The sequence below is a fragment of the Coturnix japonica genome, chromosome 21 (assembly GCF_001577835.2).
Source record: "Coturnix japonica isolate 7356 chromosome 21, Coturnix japonica 2.1, whole genome shotgun sequence".
Taxonomy (NCBI): Eukaryota; Metazoa; Chordata; class Aves; order Galliformes; family Phasianidae; genus Coturnix; species Coturnix japonica.
Genome location: NC_029536.1, coordinates 861860 through 880345, shown reverse-complemented (window position 1 = coordinate 880345; position 18486 = coordinate 861860). Strand labels below are relative to the sequence as shown.

The window sequence follows — 18486 nt, the reverse complement described above, 5'->3', positions numbered from 1 at the left end:
ATACTGATGATGCTTGGAGGATTTTGAGTGTAGGCACGAGGTAAATTAAAACCCAGAAACCCCCCTTTCCGAGGCAGACATGTCTTTTGGAAGCGTTCCCTTTGAGTTCTCAGTTGTGCTGTTTGATACGCTTTGAATGAATGCTGTGCATTCACCGCACGGCCCCGTCTGAGTCAAACCCTCACTCCCAGTCACCCAGAGATCCAGCGCTGTTTTCTTCCAAAAAAGGAGACCTTGGACTCGACAAAGGTTAGCAAAACACGCGCCGTATTTCATCTGCTCTTCTCCCAGAGAAAATGGCCCTTGTGAGGGGTTTTTTCCTGCAGGAGAAAGCTGACTTCTGGACAATGTTGCATTATAACAGTGCTCCTGAGAGTCAGGGCCACGTTTACAGAAGGGCTTAATTGTCTTTGGTTTTCCTCTGGTCTCAGAGAACCAAGGTTTCCACCTTCAGCTTGCTTCTAACATCCTGCAGGTTGAAGCAGGTTGGGGATTCTCTGTGTTTTATCTTGCAACTTCTGATGTTTAAAGGTTTGATTCTCAACCTGTCCATGCTCTTTACCTTCCTTGCTGTCTATACTGAGGATATGAGGTAGGAATATAGAGCATATGGGCAAAAAAGTGCTCTCATTTTCTTTTACAAAGCACACACAGCCTTTTTGAGCTCCCCTCTTCCCCGTGTTTAAGTTGGTCCTTCCATCCAGGTCATTTATTTAGATTAAAACCAGCAGAGATCCAAGCACCGACCCCTCTGGGACCGCAAATAACGCTGCCCGTCGCCCTCATCCCAGCACTCAGACATTGGGTGTTGTTCCTTTGCCACTGCCCCTCTGGTTTCTATTCTTTTTAACAAGCTCTTTATCCCCTCTCCCTGCATCCGAGCCTGGATCCACATAGCTCATAGTTAAAGCAAGGACCTGTCAGAGGGAGCTTTTCAAAGACTTCCTGCACATCTAAATAAATGGGTGGATGGGGGCCGGGGCCTTCGTGCTGTGCTCCTGGCAGCGCTGCTTTGAAGTGCCTGCAAATAGAGAGGGAGCTGATGGCACAGCACTGCTGGAACTCAGCTCCTGCTCTCCTATGGGACGTCGGGTGTTGGGGTGCTACAGTCTGAAGGGCTGCAGAGTGCTGGCAGCTCATGAGGTCTGAGAGAAAAAGCTTTGGGAGCCTGAGAAAGCTTGTGGTTTAACAAGAGATTTTGCTTTCTTCCTTGGTTAATCATAAGGAAAGGTTCACGATTTGAAGTATTTTAATATTTTTGCAGTGATTTAACAGTAGGAAATTTGGAGGTGGGCGTGGAATCCATAAAGAGAGAGTGTTTCATAAATGTATCTCTGCTATTCCCAAAAATAATACCAGTTTGGTTTCGGAGGCCAAATAAAAGGCGCAGCTGTAGCACATCTGGAAATGGTGCGTGTGTTTCACAGCATGGGTTCTTTACACTTGCACCTTCTTCTTGCATTTGAGTCTGTTATGCTTGTAGGAAACCACACCACATCCTTACTGTCAAGGCGAATCCAGTTTGGTTCTTGAGGAAGGGAAGGGGAAAGCGTGGGAGAAGGGCACTTTATGAGCCCAGCGCACCCCCAGCTTTGTGCAGTGAGGGGTAGTGGTGCAGGTTGGTGGGATGCTGAAAGGAGAGGATCCTGTTGGGATGAGAGGGGTTTAGGAACGGTCGTGTTTTGTCCTGTAAGGGCTCTGCAGAGAAGGGTTCTGCATCCGGTGGCTTTGGAAGTGTAGCCATGAGGAAAGTGCCTTTGTTGGGCTGGGGGCGATGTACTCAAAGAGGGATCCGATCGAGCTGCTTTGGAGGAGTTTGGCTTTCTACCTTCGGTCCTGGAGCTCCGCTTTGTGGCTCAAAGCTGCCCTCTGCAGTCGTGCTCTGCCCACAGAGCTCAGAGCATCATCATCCTGCTGGGGAGGTCCAGAAGGGAACTGTGGCTCAGCGTCCAGTTCATCTGCCGTAGCTCCTGCAGAGGGTTTATTCAAAGAGGAGCATTTCTTTACTCCACAGCTCCCCCAAACATGCTGGCTTGGCTCTGTGCATGGCACGTAGTTCAATGCAAACCAGGTATTCACTCCACGGGAGTGGATCTGACACAGTTTGGAAGCTGTGGTGTATTTCTTGGGAGCTGTTGTGCTATGATAGCAGCCATAATGATCTTTAAGGGTCTGTTGCCTGTATATTGAGGAACTGCATGAATGAATGTAGGGTTTTTCCATATGTCCACATAAGTATGTCGTGTAGGGATGTGCTAGTTAATAATCATGTTATAGTTTTAATCTCCCTTCCTTCTTCTTTCTTCTCCCCCCATGCAGATTTCACCTGCAAAATGTGAAATGAATTCATTCACCTTTTGTGTTTTTACATTCATGTGTGGGGAGGAAAAAAAAAGAGTAATTATTTTGTTTAAAATTCTTCTTTGTTTGGACGGCTCGCTTCTTAATTAATCCTAATCCTTTCTTTGTGCTCCTTGAGCAACAATAATATCAGATTTGTCTGGAATGATTAATGCCCCGTTCATTCCAGCTCCTCAGCTGAGTAAAGATTTATAGACCAGCGTTTTCTGGTTTTCTGGTAGTCAGATTTTTGTGGGTTTTTTTTCCCCCCTCACGTTGCACTCTTTGGCATTTGCTTCTATTTTTCAGGTGTAAATACTGTGACAGGTCATTCAGCATTTCCTCCAACCTCCAGCGGCACGTTCGAAACATCCATAACAAGGAGAAGCCATTCAAATGCCACCTGTGCAACCGGTGCTTTGGGCAGCAGACCAACCTGGACCGACATCTTAAGAAGCACGAACACGAGAACGTTCCAGGTAGCAACCAGCACTGCTATGGGAAAGCTATGGGCAAACAGTTAAATGATGGGAAGTGCTTCTGGAGTTGGATGTACCACCTGTAAATGCTGAATGCAGTCTGTTTTCCTCTCTAGTTCAGGTCTGGAAAACACAAGCTTCTGTATAATAACCTGACTGTACAGTGAGGGGATTGTTGCACAATTCTCCCCCTTTATTCTTAATGGTAACGTTGATGGTATCTGATGGTTTCTCCTGTTCTCTCTTGTGTCTCCCACTCAGTGAGCCAGCACTCTGGAGTCATTACGAACCACCTTGGGACCAGTGCCTCTTCCCCCAACTCGGAGTCAGACAACCATGCACTTTTAGATGAGAAAGAGGATTCGTATTTCTCTGAAATCAGAAATTTTCTTGCAAATAGCGAAATGAATCAAGCATCGACGTTAGCAGATAAAAGGTAGACCAGCAAACAAGATGACCTGGTGGCACGCGTTGTTAACATGGTTCAAAGACCTGTCAGCCTCTGTCCTGCAGTGTTTGATTTAACATACTCAGAAGAGAGAAACATAGTGGTTTGGAATGGAAAACACCATCAACTTCAAGTGCTAAGCCCAGTGTTAAGTCTTTTCAGAAGATGACCTGGGTTAGGAGTAAGTGGCAAGGCATGAGGCCTGGGAGGCATCTTGAGACAACCTCATTTTGAATGAGGAGTATTAAATCTGCCCACAAACCCAGGGGTGAGGAAGCTTCCTCACATGGAGGCTGTTAGAACACCGTGTAGAGAGGAGAAGTGCCCTGTGCCCCACAGATGTTGTGTTTCGAGAGATGGAAAAGCATCATTTAAATCCAGACTAGACAAAATGCAAGTTAGAAAAGCATTTGGGTTGGTGTGTACTGGATGTGCTCATTGTCCCCACAGACACTGCAAAGGCTGATTTTTAACTGCCTAAAATTTGTCAGTTTCCCTTTCCATTGTAGATTAAATAGCATGCATATGGATGTAGGTAGCTCTCAAGGTATTTGCATTCGTACACGTGTGTAAATTGAATCCTCCCTTATGTTACAGCGAAAATGCGTGACTTATTCATTTGGTCTCTTTCCTTTTATTTCCTGCCCCTCTTGACCAAACATTCCAGGCCAGAAATGCAGGATATTGATAGCAACTCCCAGTGTCACGGATTAGCAAATGAGAAAACGGAAGATGTGGATGATGAAGATGAAGAACTGGAAGAGGAGGATGACGACAGCCTGACGGGGAAGTCACAGGATGAAACGGTGTCACCCACTGCAGAGCCCCGAGGAACATACGAGGATGAAGAAGATGAGGAGCCCACATCTCTCACCATGAGCTTTGATCACACCCGAAGGTGAGCTGGGCTGTGCCCTTTGGGAAGCCATTTGGGGGCCAGACTTCTGACCCTGTGTCAGTGGTAGATTGTGAATGCGGCTGTTTTATTTCTCAAGCCATGTACCATACCTCAGTTTGATTTAAGCATTCACTTGACTGATTCCATTTTCACCATGGTGGGGGATATGAAACAAGTGGGCTGCAAGGAGAGTCTGTGATAAGATGTAGATCCAAGGCTTGAGGAGTTTGTGCCAGGAGAACAATTAGTCCAAAGCATAAAAGACCTTTTCCAGTATTGCAGTTCAGGGGGTAATGCCTGTCTTTAGCACTCAGGTTGGGGCAGAAGGAGAGGCATTTGTATGCAATCTGTGTTGCACCATGCTACTCGTTTATTTGTAGCACTGTTGACTTCAGGTTAAACAACCAGCATTTAGGGAAAAGGTAAAGGTGCTTTTTTCCCCCAAGGTCAAGCGGTATTTAGACATCTTCCCCTTAAGATTTGTTGCACCTGCATAGGCTTAGTGCTCCTTTTCCAGCTTCAGTTTCCCAACTGATGTTCGTACCAAATATTTTAGGATGCAGAGCCTGCGTCTTGCTTAGTCTCAATGCATCACTGCTTTCACTGCAACTCAAAGGAGACACAGCAGCATTCTGTAGACACTGACCCAGTGCCAAACTTGTCCAAGAGTGGGCAGCAGCTGGGCACCTCCAAGCAAAAGAGCAGAGAGAGCTGTAGGCAGGCTGACTCACAGATATCCATCACGCTGGTGCTTGTACGTGCATAACCACTCTCTCCACCTTTTCTTTGTGCCTTGCCTTGTGTGTCACTCTCGTGTCTGTCCATCTGTCCGCTCACGCATGTGGCTTGTGAGACCCCCATGTACGTGCATGCAGGAACTGGTTAGCACCACGCTAGTGTGTGAACAGTGCCGTGAGCTAACAACAGGTCAACCCCTTCCCCTGGTCATTGGTACAGGTGTATTGAGGAGGACGAAGCCGGCTTGTTAGATTTGGAGCAGATGCCGAATTTTGGGAAGGGGCTGGATCTCCGCAAAGCAGCCGAGGAAGCATTTGAAGTTAAAGATGTGTTTAATTCCACCTTAGACTCTGAGACAATAAAACAGACTCTGTACAGGCAGGCTAAAAACCAGGTAGGTATATGCCAGAACATTTTACCTAGCTTGCTGCCAGCATGCCCTATAGGATTAGCAAGCAGCTGGCCTCCTTCAGCTGAGGTTTATTTTCCCTTCCCAGTGAGCAGAAATACTGATGGTAATGAGTGAATCATGTGGGAACTGTCATGTCACAGCTATACAGAAAAATGGGGAAGAAATGGAGTGGGCATCAGTTTTAGGTCACCTGATGGATTTATCATTAACCCTGTGTCGTGAGAACGTGCTTATGTAGGACAGTAGCGGCATCTGTCTGTTTTTATCTGTCTGTATGAATGTTTTTTATTCCAACTGTTATTTATTTCTACTTTGAGGTAGTTCTTCAGTTGGTTCATACTGAGAAACTCAAGTTGAGTCCACCAATATGGTAATAGGATGTCACTGCGTTTGATTACAGAGAGCATAATAGACAGTAGTATTGCCTTGACTCACAAAAGAACTGTGCAAGGAAGGTAGATCATGGTACCAGGCAGGAGAGGTCACACTCAGTGCCTTTAACATTAAGCCTTTAAGAAGGGTCCTCCTAATTACTGCCCGGTGCAAGCTGCTTGCCTGACTCCTCTATGTGTTCTGTTACTAATATGGCAAAGGTACTAACCCTGCAGGAAAGCTTGCTCCTTTAACGTTTGTCTTGTTCCATTAGCCCTATGCAGTGCTTGGCAGAGGGTTGTCCTTTGGGGCTATCATTCTTTTCTGCAGTTTTAGAAGCCTGTGTGTCCTTAACATTTCCTCTTTGAGCACATACCTACAGTAGGTAGATGAGTGTGTTGACCTGACAGGTAGCTCTGACTGACTGTCTGCCTTCAAAGGGCTGAACTTGGGTTGCTGGCTGGTACTGCTGGCAGGACACTCAGCCAAGGCCACTGCCACTTTAGGTTGAGGTGAGCTGGTGCTGTGAGCTGGTTATTGCAGCGCATCCCACGTGCGCATTCACACGTTCCCTGCGTTGCTCTCTCCTCCCGCAGGCTTATGCAATGATGCTGTCCCTGTCTGAGAACGCTCCCCTCCACACGTCCTCCCAGAACTCCCTGGGTGCTTGGTTGGACATGGCAGGAGCAGCTTCAGAGTCGGGGACCTTTAACCCCATCAACCACCTCTGAGAGGTCCGCAGGGCACTGTCTGGAGTCGCAGCGAGGAGGCGGCGGTGCTGCGCTTACCCCAAACCCCAGCAAGCAGAAGATGGGTGCGAGGGCCTCAGGGAGCGCCTGGACTTTGGGCTGAGAAAGGAACCTGTCTCATCTGACCTACCAGTCCTGCATTTTTACCACGGTTTTGATTTTGTAATTTATCGCAATGAACCTCTCCACAACTGGATAACGCTGACACAGCCCCAGGATTTCGCCGGAATAGGAATAGCATAAGCAAAAGGCACAAGTCGCAACAGTGTGATCCAATATGGGCCCCTCCGACGTTATAAGATGGTATCACTGAGCCAGCAAAGCCCTCGTGGAAACGGATGCCTGACACCATTGGGTAGCTTTAACCCTTCAGCTCAGCTGAATAAGGAGGCAACGATGAAACAGAGCCCAGTGAGACCCATCCCTGGTGCAATTCTGGCAGAGCCACTGGAGCTGCACCAGGGGAAGGGTAATGCAGCCCATTTTGCTGACCTCTAACAGAACCTGAAGTTGTGTACTCCCACAGAAATGCTGTCCTGTGCTCAGTTCCTGTGCAAAGCTCCTGAATGAGCTCCTCAGCCTACAGCACTACTGGAGTCGGGCTGTTGTTGGGTCACAAAAGCGTGTGGTTGGTGGTCCTCAACTGGGTGTCCATGCCTGCAGTGCGGGGTGGGGAGCACTCTCCACCTCTATGATGCCACAAGACGGAGCTCTGCTTGGACCTGGAGCCTCTGGAGTGAGACATGGCTCTCGGTCTGCCCTGCCCCGGGGTCTTGTGCTGGAGCTGTTGGATCTCATGGGGAGGGTGAAAAGCCATCAGCAGTGGGGAAGGTAGCCCGGGGTGGTCAGGATGGTTGTAGCCACTGTGGTGTTTCCTGCTGTGATATCATCTTGGTGTTGGTGGTGTCTGGAGCTGTAGAAGAAACGTCCTGCTCGTGCTGTTGTGGTTGCTTGGGTTGGTTGGCTGTGCACTGGCCATCGATTTTCATGGCAAGATGGCTGTGTGCTTGAATAGAGAGCTCAGAGCCCTGATGTTGCTGAAGCAAGGACAAGAATAGAATCATCTCTCTGACCCTAGAATTGCTCACAGGTATTATATGAGTGATCTCAAATCTCTTCCACGTCTCCTTTTGTTCAGCAGCCCAAAACAACCTCCAGAAGTGCTGCTGTTTGCCCTGTTCCGCACTGCGATCACAATCTGATGCTGTAGCAGTGACTCTGAAGGTAAAGCTGAGTTAGAGCCTGGCAAGCAAACAGACCTGGTGCAAAGAACAGCATTGGCTGTATGGATAACATTAAGGATGTGTGTCCTGGGAATTTGCTTATTGCAGCATCGTGAATTGAAAAGCTCCAAAGGTTGGGTAAGAGTTGGTGTGGTGACACCGTGCTTAGAGCCAGCGAGGTTTGGAAGAGTATTTCCCATTGGTTTTCCTATTGGGTCTGGTTAAGAACTGCAGATCTGGGCTAGTGGCCGCTGTCAGAGGGGCAGCATGTGGTTTGTCTGCCTGTGAATTGGTGGTGTGCTCAGTGCAGGGTGAAGGAACACAACACAGGAGCCCCATCCCGGCACACTGAAACAAAGGAAACAGCTACCCACAAAGTGGGGGGGTTACCCTTCGTAACGTGCCATCAGCACCCGAGAGCGGGCTGTTCTTAAATAGCCTGTGGAGGAAATCATCCAGGATGTCTTTGGTGTAGAAGGAGCAGAAGGTAAAGTAGCAGCACCATGAAAATTTGCCTTCCCTGTTTGGTTTTCCACATCCCTTTGTGAACGTGCCCAAGGCCCAGAGCCCAGCTGAGCTGCTCCCTGTGTTGGCACAAGGCTGAGGTGGTGGTGGCACAGCACCCGGTCCTGAGAGCACAGGGATGGCCCCATCCCACCCTGGGCACCACTCCCACAGGGCCAAATAATAAGGAACTGTTTCCTCTCCGGATGGAATTTCTTTTAATCTGTAAATAACTTGTAATTATTTTTATTTTATTTTATTTTTGCTAATTTTTTTCTTATTTTGTTTCTTCCTTAACAGTATTTTTTTTATTTTAATTTTTTTTTTCATTAGATATATCATTATTGTGAAGAAATGATGTTAATATAAGCACGTAGTGAAGGACCAAAATGGTGTAACTGAGGTTGTGTGTTGTATGAGGGAGGATGGAGAGGTGGTGATGTGCCAAGCGCCCGCAGGGTCCTGCTGTTCTTACTGCCCATTCTCCAGACAATCATTGGTTGTGTTCCATTGGCATTCAGGTGTTGGTAGTGTTTGCCTGAGCTTTATTTATTTCCTTGGTGGGTTGGAAAGCAGGAGCAGGCGGGGAGCACAGAGCCCTGCAGTGGGAGTGCTGCCCATTGGGGGTCTCAGCAGGGTGATGCTGAGCTGTGGGGTCTGGTGCTCCCAGCCACATGCAGGGCATGAGGAGCAGAGGGTTGGGAAATCATGAAATGATTTCTCCTTTTCTTTTGTTATTGTTTGTATTTCCTGATTGGGTTCTCCTCCCATTTTCTGGAGCCAGTGCCTCTTTTTTGTGTCTAGGACCTCCCGACTCCCCTGAGTTAGCACTGATGATGAGTTTTCATCTTCCCCCCCAAGTCAAACAAAGAGAAAGCAACTCAGTGAGGCTGTTTATCTCATAGCATTCACTCTATTGCACTCGGGACGTGTCGCAGCCCACAGGCAACCCGCAGGCTTTGGCCAAAAGCAATCCCTGGTGCCGGGGCTGCTGCCCAGTGGGCACAGCTTGGCTTTCTGCTTTGCTGCGAGGGACGCGGTGGAAGCTTCCCCTTCCTCCCCGCTCAGCACTTAGAGACTCTCAGCAGCCGCTCTTGCAAAACAGCTCCTTGTTCCCTTCCTACGAAAAAAAAAGCGTTTGGAAAAGCACTTGCACAACGAGGTGAACCTGTTTGGACTCTGAGCATCAAAGCACTGGATGTTGGTGAGCCCCCGGCCGGCCCCGACCTACTGACTTGGTTCCGTTTGTGCTGTACTGTGCGCCGGGGGCTGCCCGGCGCTGGTCACAAAGCCATGAACCTTTCCTGTCGTGTTGAGTGATACTGTGATTAAAGCGTTACGGAAACGATTCCGAGATGTTCTTCTTTTTAATTATTATTTTATTTTTTATTTTTTTGGGGGGGGCTCTTTTTTTCTCCTGTCGTTAATTCCTTATTACCACTTTATTTTTAATTTTATTTTTTTTTTGGGGGGGGGGGTGGAAGAGAAAAAGGAAAAAAAAATTAAAAAAAAGAATGAAAAAGCTTAAAAATAATATAAAAAAAAGGACAAAAAAAAGGCAGCTTTGATTCCAAATGTGCAATTCCCACGTGAACAAAGTGATTCCGAACGTCATCCTCAGCGCATCTCACGTCCTCTTCAAAGCAAGAGGGGTTTGCCCTGATGTCATTTCCAGCCTGCAGAAGATGTAATTTAAAGACAATAGGTATATATTGTGCTTGCGAGAATCATGACTCTGTGCATCCGCCGTCATTCCTTCTCCCGTTGTTACGATACGGATATAATGGAGTTGGGTTTTTTCCTTTAGGGCTGTATAGTGTTGTTTTGGGGTTTGTTTTTTTTTTAAGGAAAAAAAAATCAATTGTAAATGTCTGGTTTTCACATAATGTTTAAAAAACATTGAGAAAAGAGGATGGTGCTTGTTCCATATCATTCTTGATTGTATATTGCTTCTGTTATGTTTATAAGTAAACGGTGCATGACTTGTGTTTAGCGGTCATTATGGTGTCTGTCTGTGAGATTTTTATGAAAAGAGAAACAAATCCCGTAGATGCACTTATTGTATATGTGAGTAGATGGTTGAATCCGAGGCCAGAAGCCTCCAACTGCCCCGAAAGATGGACAGAAAGGAAAACGTTGGCAGTTCTTAATGGAGATGAAATGGTTTTGTTGGGCGCGCAATGAAACGAGAGGCAAAGTGTAGAAAATAATTTGAAGAGGTTTGTTTTTTTGGGTTTTTTTTTGCAGAGTTCCTTTTGATGCTTGTGATAAAAAGACAAAACGTACTCGTGTAGAGAAATTCCTTTGAAATAATGCCTAGGAAAAAGCTGATTTTGAGGTTAATGCTGTAGAATAGGAATGTATACCAAATGTAATCTTTCCAATGCTACGATGAATTTATACATGAGATTGATATGCAATAAACCTGTGTGCTTTTATAAGCCGTGGTCCCGTGAGCTTTGTTTCGGCGTGAGATCGGTGGATGCTTTGCTGCAAGGTAAGGAAGGATGGGGCTGAGCACAGCGGGGCTTTGGGGCCAATGGTGTGTGCTGCCAAGCTGATTTCATGCTCTCTGCTTCAGGAGGTCGGCGTGATGGCTGGAGGATGGATCACATTCAGTGCTTCGTGGGATGGTTTGGGGCTCAGCCGAGTGCAGCAGCTTCGTGGCTCTTGGAACTGGAGGAGCATCCATCGGGTAAGGGAGTGCTGATAATGGGCTGATTGTCGGGCAGGGTTTGGGGAGGGGGATGGAGCTGTTACAGGGCACCGCTGACAAGTGGGACTTTGTCATCCAGCGAGCACTTGAGATCCGCCATAAAGCAGGGAGAAAAAGGCTCCTTTTTAATGGGGAACAGAATCAGAGCGGGGGCAAAAGGGGGAGGTCAGGGGAAAGGTGGTTCCCAGGACATTTGATAGCACAGATCTGATAGAGGGGACACCAGGGGACACCCCCAGCCCCAGGGGGGCACCGGGGCAGCTCCCATCAACACGGGCTGGGCCCGGCTGCACACCCGAGGCTGCTCGGCTGCCTTGAAGAGCAATAGGGGGGAGGGAACAGCTGACCCTGATGTCTTTTTAAATCGAATTTACATCTCTTTTCGGCTCGTCCATCATCACCCCGACCCGACACAGACGGACACGGGGACAACAGCTGGAGGTGAGCTGAGCTCTTGCCCCCGCCCCCTCCGTGGGGTGACCCCGCCCCCTCTATATGGCCATGCCCCCTTTATGGCCCAGCCCCTCTCCTCCCTCGCTCCGGGGCCCCGGTAGGTGCGGGGCTGCGGCCGGGGTGGGCACGGGGACCCCCGGGGGGGAAGCAGGACCGAAATTAAGCTCAGAACCGGGACCGGCCTTAACCCTCGGGGCGGAGCGGTCCCCTCCAGCCTCAGCCCTGCGGCCCCTTTACCCCCGGCCCCACCCGGAGGAATTCCCGTCCCGTCCCGCAGCTCCGTCCGCCCCGCACACGGGGGTGGATCCGTCGGGGGTTCCCAGCACCGCCTGCAGCTGCGAAACAGCCGAGGTATGGGGCGGGGAGGGGCTCCATGGGGTGCACCTGGGGGGCTCTTTTCAAATCCTTCCGGGTCCTTTGATGGGGATGGGGCTGTGTCTGCAGTTTAGGGAGGGGGAAAGGAGGAACCGTCTGACCCCCCCCTGCCCTTAACGCAGGGAAATAGAAGCGCCCCGGATCATTGGGGCTTTTGTCGATGCGCTGCTTTGTCCCTGTGCCAGGAGATGGGTCCCGGTCCGGGCTGTGCTCTGCTCCCCGTGGCCTTTGGAAGGGAGCAGCTCAGACGTGGTGGACAATGGGATCTCAGTTTGTAGTAATTAAAGCCGAGTTTTAATTCGAGTTATGCAATAGAGCAGCAGAATGATGTATGTGGTGTTTATCCAGGGGGGGCTCAGGGTGCTGTGTGGCTCAGAAGGGGGTGGGCAAGCTTAGCTCCTAACAAGGAGCAATGGAGCCGAGAGCTGGAGGGGCTCTGGGGACACCCAGAGGGAGCTGAGGCTGAGCACCCATCGGCCGGTCTGCCCCCGGGCTTTGGGGTCTGTCAGGATCAGTGCCCAATAGAGCCGTGTGGGGTCCCCAGCAGTACAGTGATGGTCAGTGTGGGCTCCTCCAGGCTCCCACCCAGCGCTGTGAGCTGTGCCATGCCTGTACCCTCAGCCTTAGCAGGGGAAAGTGCTCATTCCCTGTCCATCCATCTGACTGTCTGTCTCTTGCACAGCTCTCCGCTCCCTGCACCGCTGCCATGTCCCACAGCCCACCAGCTGATGACCAGACCTTCCTCCTGGAGTATCGCTGCCACCCGCTGCGCTCCGGACCCCCAGCACCAACCTCTCCTCCAGGCAAGCGCAATCCTGACCCCACCATGGGCTGCTTCCCCCTGGCTGAGCCACGTCGCATCGTGCTGAGCACCGACAGCCCGGCTGCGCTGAAGGTGGGCACACAGCAGCTCATCCCACGGAGCCTGGCGGTCTCCACCAAGACCAAGAACCCCACGCGGAACCCCAGCACTGGATCCAGCCCTGAAGCTGCGTGCTCAGGGCAGAAGAGAGCATCTGTCCCCAGCATCACACTGCAGGAGGACACGGAGGATGGAGGAGGGATGTTAAAACGCAACCTGAGGAACATGTCGTACCGTGCAGCCATGAAGGGCACAGGAATGGAGATGGAGCCTGTGAGCACCGTCCCCACACTGAAACCATTGGCGGAGGAGGGGAGCGCTCCTCCTGCCCGCAGCCCTGGCAGGAGCAAGGTGGGTTTGGTGCAGGGATGGAGCCTGGTGGGGATGGGGACAGGGTGGGCTGAGCTGCATCTTTTGCTCTGCACCTGGTGGGGCTGGCTGAGCCTGGTGAGCCAAGCCTGGGAGTCTGCCTGTCACCAGCAGCCTCTTAGGTCCACAGAAGGTATGGAATATGGGCTGGCTCCTGCGGGTAGTGCGTGGGTGTGGGCAAAGCAGCACTGCCAGCACCCAGGCGCCGGGCAGGCAAAGTCCAGGTGTGGGGCAGACAGATGGGAACAGCAGCGAGCAGTGGCAAAGCTTGCTGAGATGGTCACCCCGATAACACTGGGGTTAGGCTGGAGCTGAGTCACTGCTGGGGGAGCAGGGCACTGTGTGCAGGCTGCAACCCTTCTCAAGGGAACTGAATGCAGCTGCTGGCACTGGGACTCATGGTGTGAGCTCTGCAGCACAGTGGCAGCTCCTCTTCTTCCTCCTGCAGAAATCCCTCGGCCGGAAGCGGGTGCAGAAGCACGGAGGCTCATTCAAGGACCGTGAGTGCTGCATGTCCTCACCCCATGGCCCCCCCTCTGTGCTGTCATGTATTCTCCCTTTTCCAGTCCCTTTGCTGCACGTGTGCCCCTGCACTCCTGCTTGCTGGGGAGGGCGCAGCCGTACTTGTAGCTTGCAATTTGGCTCTGTTTGCTCAGAGCAAACACTGCTGGGGACGTGCAAGCTGCTGCTTGACCAGTGCTGTGCAAAGTCCGTCCCAGCAGGGCGAGGCGGGTTGCAGGAGGCTGTGCTCACTCTGCACCTCTCCCCACGCAGAGCCACGGCTGTACCAGGAAATCCGGGAGCGAGGGCTGAACTCCGTCAGCCATGAGTCGGACGAGGATTTGCTGGAGGAGCCTTTCCCCGAGGAGCCGTCCCTGCCCGGTGCTGCCATCGTGGTGCGGAGCTATCGACCCGCACAGGTCACCTGGAGCCAGCTCCCAGAGGTACTGTGTGCCAACATCCTTCTTTCCTATCTCTTCTGCTCTGTCTGAGAGGGCCAGGCTGTACCTGCAGCAAACTCCGTGTTGTTAATGATTATACCTTTGCTTATCCATCCTTGCAAGTAGCCCTCATGGCACACGCAGGTGCCTTGCTCATTGAAAGGAAACAGAAAGCAGCGTGTGTTTTTAAAGGCAGAAATGCCACCCATCTTGCAGCACTGTGCTGTGGGATGCTTTGGGGCCAGCTGGGACATGCTGGGCTCCAGCAGGTCTGGGCTCGTGGGATGTGTGTGCTGCAGAGCAATCCCTGCTCTTGAAGCAGCTCTGCTGCCTGTAGAACCACACAGTTCTTGTGCAGGTCCATGGGAGCTGTTTTCAACACTGAGTTTCACCCACAGGTGCTGGAGGCTGGAGTGCTGGAGGCCATAACACCCGAGGAGCGCAAGAGGCAGGAGGTGAGCACACAGTGGGCCAGGGCTGGGGGCACGTCCTGCAGGAGTCCTCAATGCCAGGCAATGTGTGGGATGGGGGATGCTGGAAATGCATTTTCCAGTCATTGTGAATGTAAATCGCATACAGGCGTTATTAAATAACACATGGGCATTGTTGGTGTGAATGAGATGCGGTAGGTTTTAATTCATGACCTTGCTATGCTAGTAGTAATGCAGCTTGCTGTGCTGCATCTCGCTGCTTTCAGGCAATGTTTGAGATCATCACATCAGAGTACTCCTACATGCACAGCCTGAGCGTGCTGGTGGGCTGCTTCAAGAAGTCAGAGGAGCTGAAGGAGACCATGACCCAGACAGAGCACCACCACCTCTTCTCCAACATCAGCGACATCCTGGCCGTCAGCACCAGGCAAGTGGGGCACTGTGATGGTAGAACTCTGCAGCTCTCTGATGGGGGGGCAGCATCCCTTGTGCTACCTGGAAGTGCTGAGGCATTCACTGCACCCAGCACGTGTCCCTGTAATGCTACAGCATCATTTTGGTGTTGCACGGTCACCGTGATGGGTCAGTTTTGGGTTGAGAGATTCGCCACCAGGAGCAGCACATAGTATTTTGGATAGAAGTGCCCAGTCACGTGCCTGCTGCAGAGCTCCCCATCTCTGTGCTGAGAGCTTTCCTGGTTCCTGGAAGCTCCCAGATGGGATGCAGGGAATGCAGCTGTGTGAGAACCAGTGTGGGGGCGGCAGGGCCTCCTGCAGCAGGGAAACCTCATGTTGGGATTGTGAGCTGCCCCAGGGATGCAGTCTGTTTTTTTCTTTAATTCCTAAAGCAAAAGGCTTTTGCTGCCCAGGCCCAGTCTGTGCTTTTGCAGAGGCATCACATGCCTGCAGTGCTGGGCTGTGGAAGATGAAGCAAAGGCCAGAGCTGGGGGGGAGCCCTGGGGGTAAATGTGTGAGGGAAGGGGGTGGATGCAAGCTCATGGGACAGAGCAAGGCACATGGGGGGAAGGGCTGCAATAAACTGCAAGTCGTCTCTGTCGTGCCCTGGTGAGTCATGCAGTGAGACTGTCTGCATTCCTCTATTTAGCTTCTTCCAAGCCCTGGAGAAGAGACACCAGGAGAACGTCCTCATCCCTGACATCAGTGACATTGTGGAGGAACACGCCTCGAAGCACTTCAACCCTTATGTCAGTTACTGCTCCAACGAAGTCTACCAGCAGAGGACACTGCAGAGGCTGCTGTGAGTACAGCTCTCACAGGGAGCTCCTGCAGATGGGATGTATGAGGGATGCACGCAGAGACACAGCCCAGAGTGTGCTGGTGGTGCAGGTGTGTCCCACCCTTGGGTAGACTCAACGTTTCCAGTTGTTTCTCCATCACCTGCTGCTCCAGCTGAGCCCCAGAGGCAGCACTGCACTGTGTTCATCATGTATGGGAATCCTCTGGAAAATCTTGATACCTAAAAAACAGTGTTAATGGAGATTTCTTGTCTCATTCCAGAAACACAAATCCCTTATTTAAAGAGGCCTTGAAACAAATAGAAAGGAAACCGGAATGTGGAGGGCTGCCATTGATATCATTTCTCATTCTCCCTATGCAGAGAGTAACACGGCTTCCCCTGCTGTTAGATGTAAGTCACACTGCAGCATTGCTTGGCATCTCTGGAGAGGGGATGGCTTCCCTTTATTGGTTTGCTGAGCCAGGAGAGCCTTCAGCTCTGACCAGGGATCCCAGCTCAGCAGCTGCTCCGCTGTTGCTTTGTTTTACAGTATCACTAATTCCTCTTGTTTTGACATTCTAGACGGTCTGTCAAAAAACACAAGCATGCACTGCAGCATATGGAGCTGCCACCAGAGCTCTGAAAGCCATCAGCAAGGTGAGGATGTCCACCAGCTCCCCACCTCTCCTCTTTCCCAGCACTCTGTTTCATCACTCTGGTCCCAAACTCATCCTCTGCCCTCTTTATTTTTCCTTCTTACATTAGTTCACTTGACATTTCTCACTGCAAATAGCTGTGGGATGCCCACAGCTTCTCACTTGCCCATTTCTTTCATTTGATGGTGTTTTTTTCCTCCTCCTTGTCCTCTTTTCCTCATTCCTCTTTGTCCCATCCTTATTCCTTCTCTGTGTCTTCCACTGGTGCTGTCCTGGCCTCAGAACCACCATAGAGGTGAGTACATTACAACTCTTACTTGTCACCAGCAGCACCCCATCCTTCCTCCCATCCTCCCATTCCCCCTTGTGTTTTCCAGCTGGTTAAGAACTGCAATGAAGGAGCTCGTGCGATGGAGAGGACAGAGCAGCTGTACACCCTGCAGAAGCAGCTGGAGTTTGGGAAGAAGAAGGTGAGGATGCATGGCAGTGGGGCTGAGCAGGCTGTGGGCTGGAATAGTTGACTGCTGCTGTATAGGTGGCGTTTCTATCTAACATTCTAATCTGAGTTGTTTTTACCTGCCACGTATGAGACAAATACTCCTTCAGGTTTTCTCCATTGCAGCCTTTTCCCCTGATCTCTGCCTCCCGCTGGCTGCTGAAGCGGGGTGAGCTCTACCTGCTCTCCTCTGAGGAAGGAGGAATCTTCCGTAAGGGCTCCGGCAGAGTCTGCCACCTCTTCCTCTTCAATGACATCCTGATCATCACCAAGAAGAAAAGGTACAGCAGCTCAGGGCCTTCCTCTGGCACAGGACTGCGATGCCAAGCAGGGAGGAAGCTCTGAGAAGCCCCTTCTGTCCCTGATGCAGTGAGGAGAGCTACACCGTCATGAATTACGCCATGCTGGACCAAGTCTCAGTGGAGAAAATGGAGAGCACGGAGCCGCCATCCCCTCCTCCTGGCCGGCTGGGTGGGTACCTGCTGCGTGTGGCCATGGAGAGGGACAGCGAGGGCCGGCGGGAGGTGGTGCTGCTGTCAGCTGAGACACTGTGAGTCCTGAAAGCCTCCCTCCCTAACAGCAGCATGATGCCATCTATGGCCTTTCCTGGTCACTCTGGTTTATCCTTTGCCAGGAGTGACCGTGCACGCTGGGTCACTGCACTGATGCACCGGGAGCAAGAGCAGCCCGACAGCACTCCACGTGGAGGTAGGGGCTGTGGGGCTGGCCTGGTGTTGTGCTTGGGCTGCTACTCAGCTTGGGGTGCACAGACCCCATGTTCTTAACCTGGTTTTTTCCTTCCCTGCAGACTTGAGCCAAGTGGAGATCACCCGTGCCTACATGGCCAAGCAGGCAGATGAGATTTCCCTGCAGCAGGCTGATGTGGTGCTGGTGCTGGGCGAGGAGGATGGTGAGTGGGACCTGCACCTCCGGGCATGGCTGCAGTGGGGCACAGCCTTGGTGGCTCTTCCCAGCATCACAGGGAGAGACTCAGTACCCACTGTATTGGGCCTGGAAGCTGACAGAGCCCCAGCAGCCCTGAGGGTTCCTGTGGGTGCTTCCCAGGTATGCTCTCACCCCCCTCTTCTCCTCCCAGGCTGGTGCTGGGGTGAGCGGCTGCGGGATGGAGAGCGGGGCTGGTTCCCCCAGGCCTGTGCTCGGCCCATCACCAGCCGTGTGGCTGTAGAGTGCAACGTGCGGCGCATGGAGAGGCTCCGGATTGAGACAGATGTGTAGGAGAAAGCTCAGCCTGATGGGATCTTCAGAGCTCTGCAGACTGAGCCCAGCCAGGAGGCAGCAGAAGAGCCATTCTTCTTGGGTTTGGTGGGCAGGGACTGGTTGTGGTAGCACATTGTGGCCATTAATTGACATAGGACCTGGCATCCAGGTGCCTCTGGCCAAGTATTATGGCATTCTTGCCCTGTGCAGAGCTGGCTTTCCCCCAGAACTCAGCACCAAGGAGTGGTTAAGGATGAGGATTGAAGCAGGAAATGGTGCTCTGGCTGCAGAGCAACTCAGGTCTGTTTGCTGGAGGCAATGGGAATGCTCAGGGCAGCATTGCTCTGATGTCTCTGTTTGTATCAAACTGCCAAAGGATGAAGGTGACCAATAATAAATTCTTGGATTCTAATGAGACAAACGTCCTCCTTGCCCAAGATGCAGCAGTGGGTCCCTCACCAAGGGGCCAGCTGTTCCCCATTGCTAACAGCTACCAGCAGGAAGCTCCGTGGGACAGCTGTGTCTTCACTGCTGGTTTGTGATGGATGTGGGTCAGCTCTTCAAAAAAGC

General features: G+C 51.3%; 2 protein-coding genes across 3 annotated transcripts in view; both read left to right on the top strand.

Moving 5' to 3' along the window:
- PRDM16 (PR/SET domain 16) overlaps positions 1–9511 on the top strand; it is a 176100-nt gene extending 166589 nt beyond the window's left edge. Inside the window, 5 exon segments of the mRNA XM_015882499.2 lie at positions 2650–2819; positions 3081–3255; positions 3935–4165; positions 5123–5297; positions 6284–9511. Of these exon segments, the coding sequence (XP_015737985.1) occupies positions 2650–2819; positions 3081–3255; positions 3935–4165; positions 5123–5297; positions 6284–6418 (886 nt within the window). The 3' untranslated portion in view covers positions 6419–9511.
- Positions 9512–10778: 1267 nt separating this feature from the next.
- ARHGEF16 (Rho guanine nucleotide exchange factor 16) lies at positions 10779–18333 on the top strand. Of its 2 annotated transcripts, XM_015882536.2 has the most exons (16): positions 10779–10858; positions 11296–11320; positions 12390–12920; positions 13387–13438; positions 13713–13882; positions 14278–14334; positions 14577–14737; positions 15415–15567; positions 15828–15957; positions 16129–16203; positions 16580–16672; positions 16825–16979; positions 17069–17248; positions 17333–17406; positions 17507–17608; positions 17795–18333. In XM_015882536.2, exons 1-16 carry the CDS (start codon positions 10794–10796, stop codon positions 17932–17934), a joined length of 2163 nt encoding a protein of 720 aa, XP_015738022.1. In that variant the 5' UTR covers positions 10779–10793; the 3' UTR covers positions 17935–18333. The 2 variants fall into 2 exon arrangements, with proteins under 2 accessions (XP_015738022.1, XP_015738021.1); XM_015882535.2 differs by lacking the exons at positions 10779–10858; positions 11296–11320 and adding an exon at positions 11344–11683.
- The last annotated feature ends 153 nt before the right edge of the window (positions 18334–18486 follow it).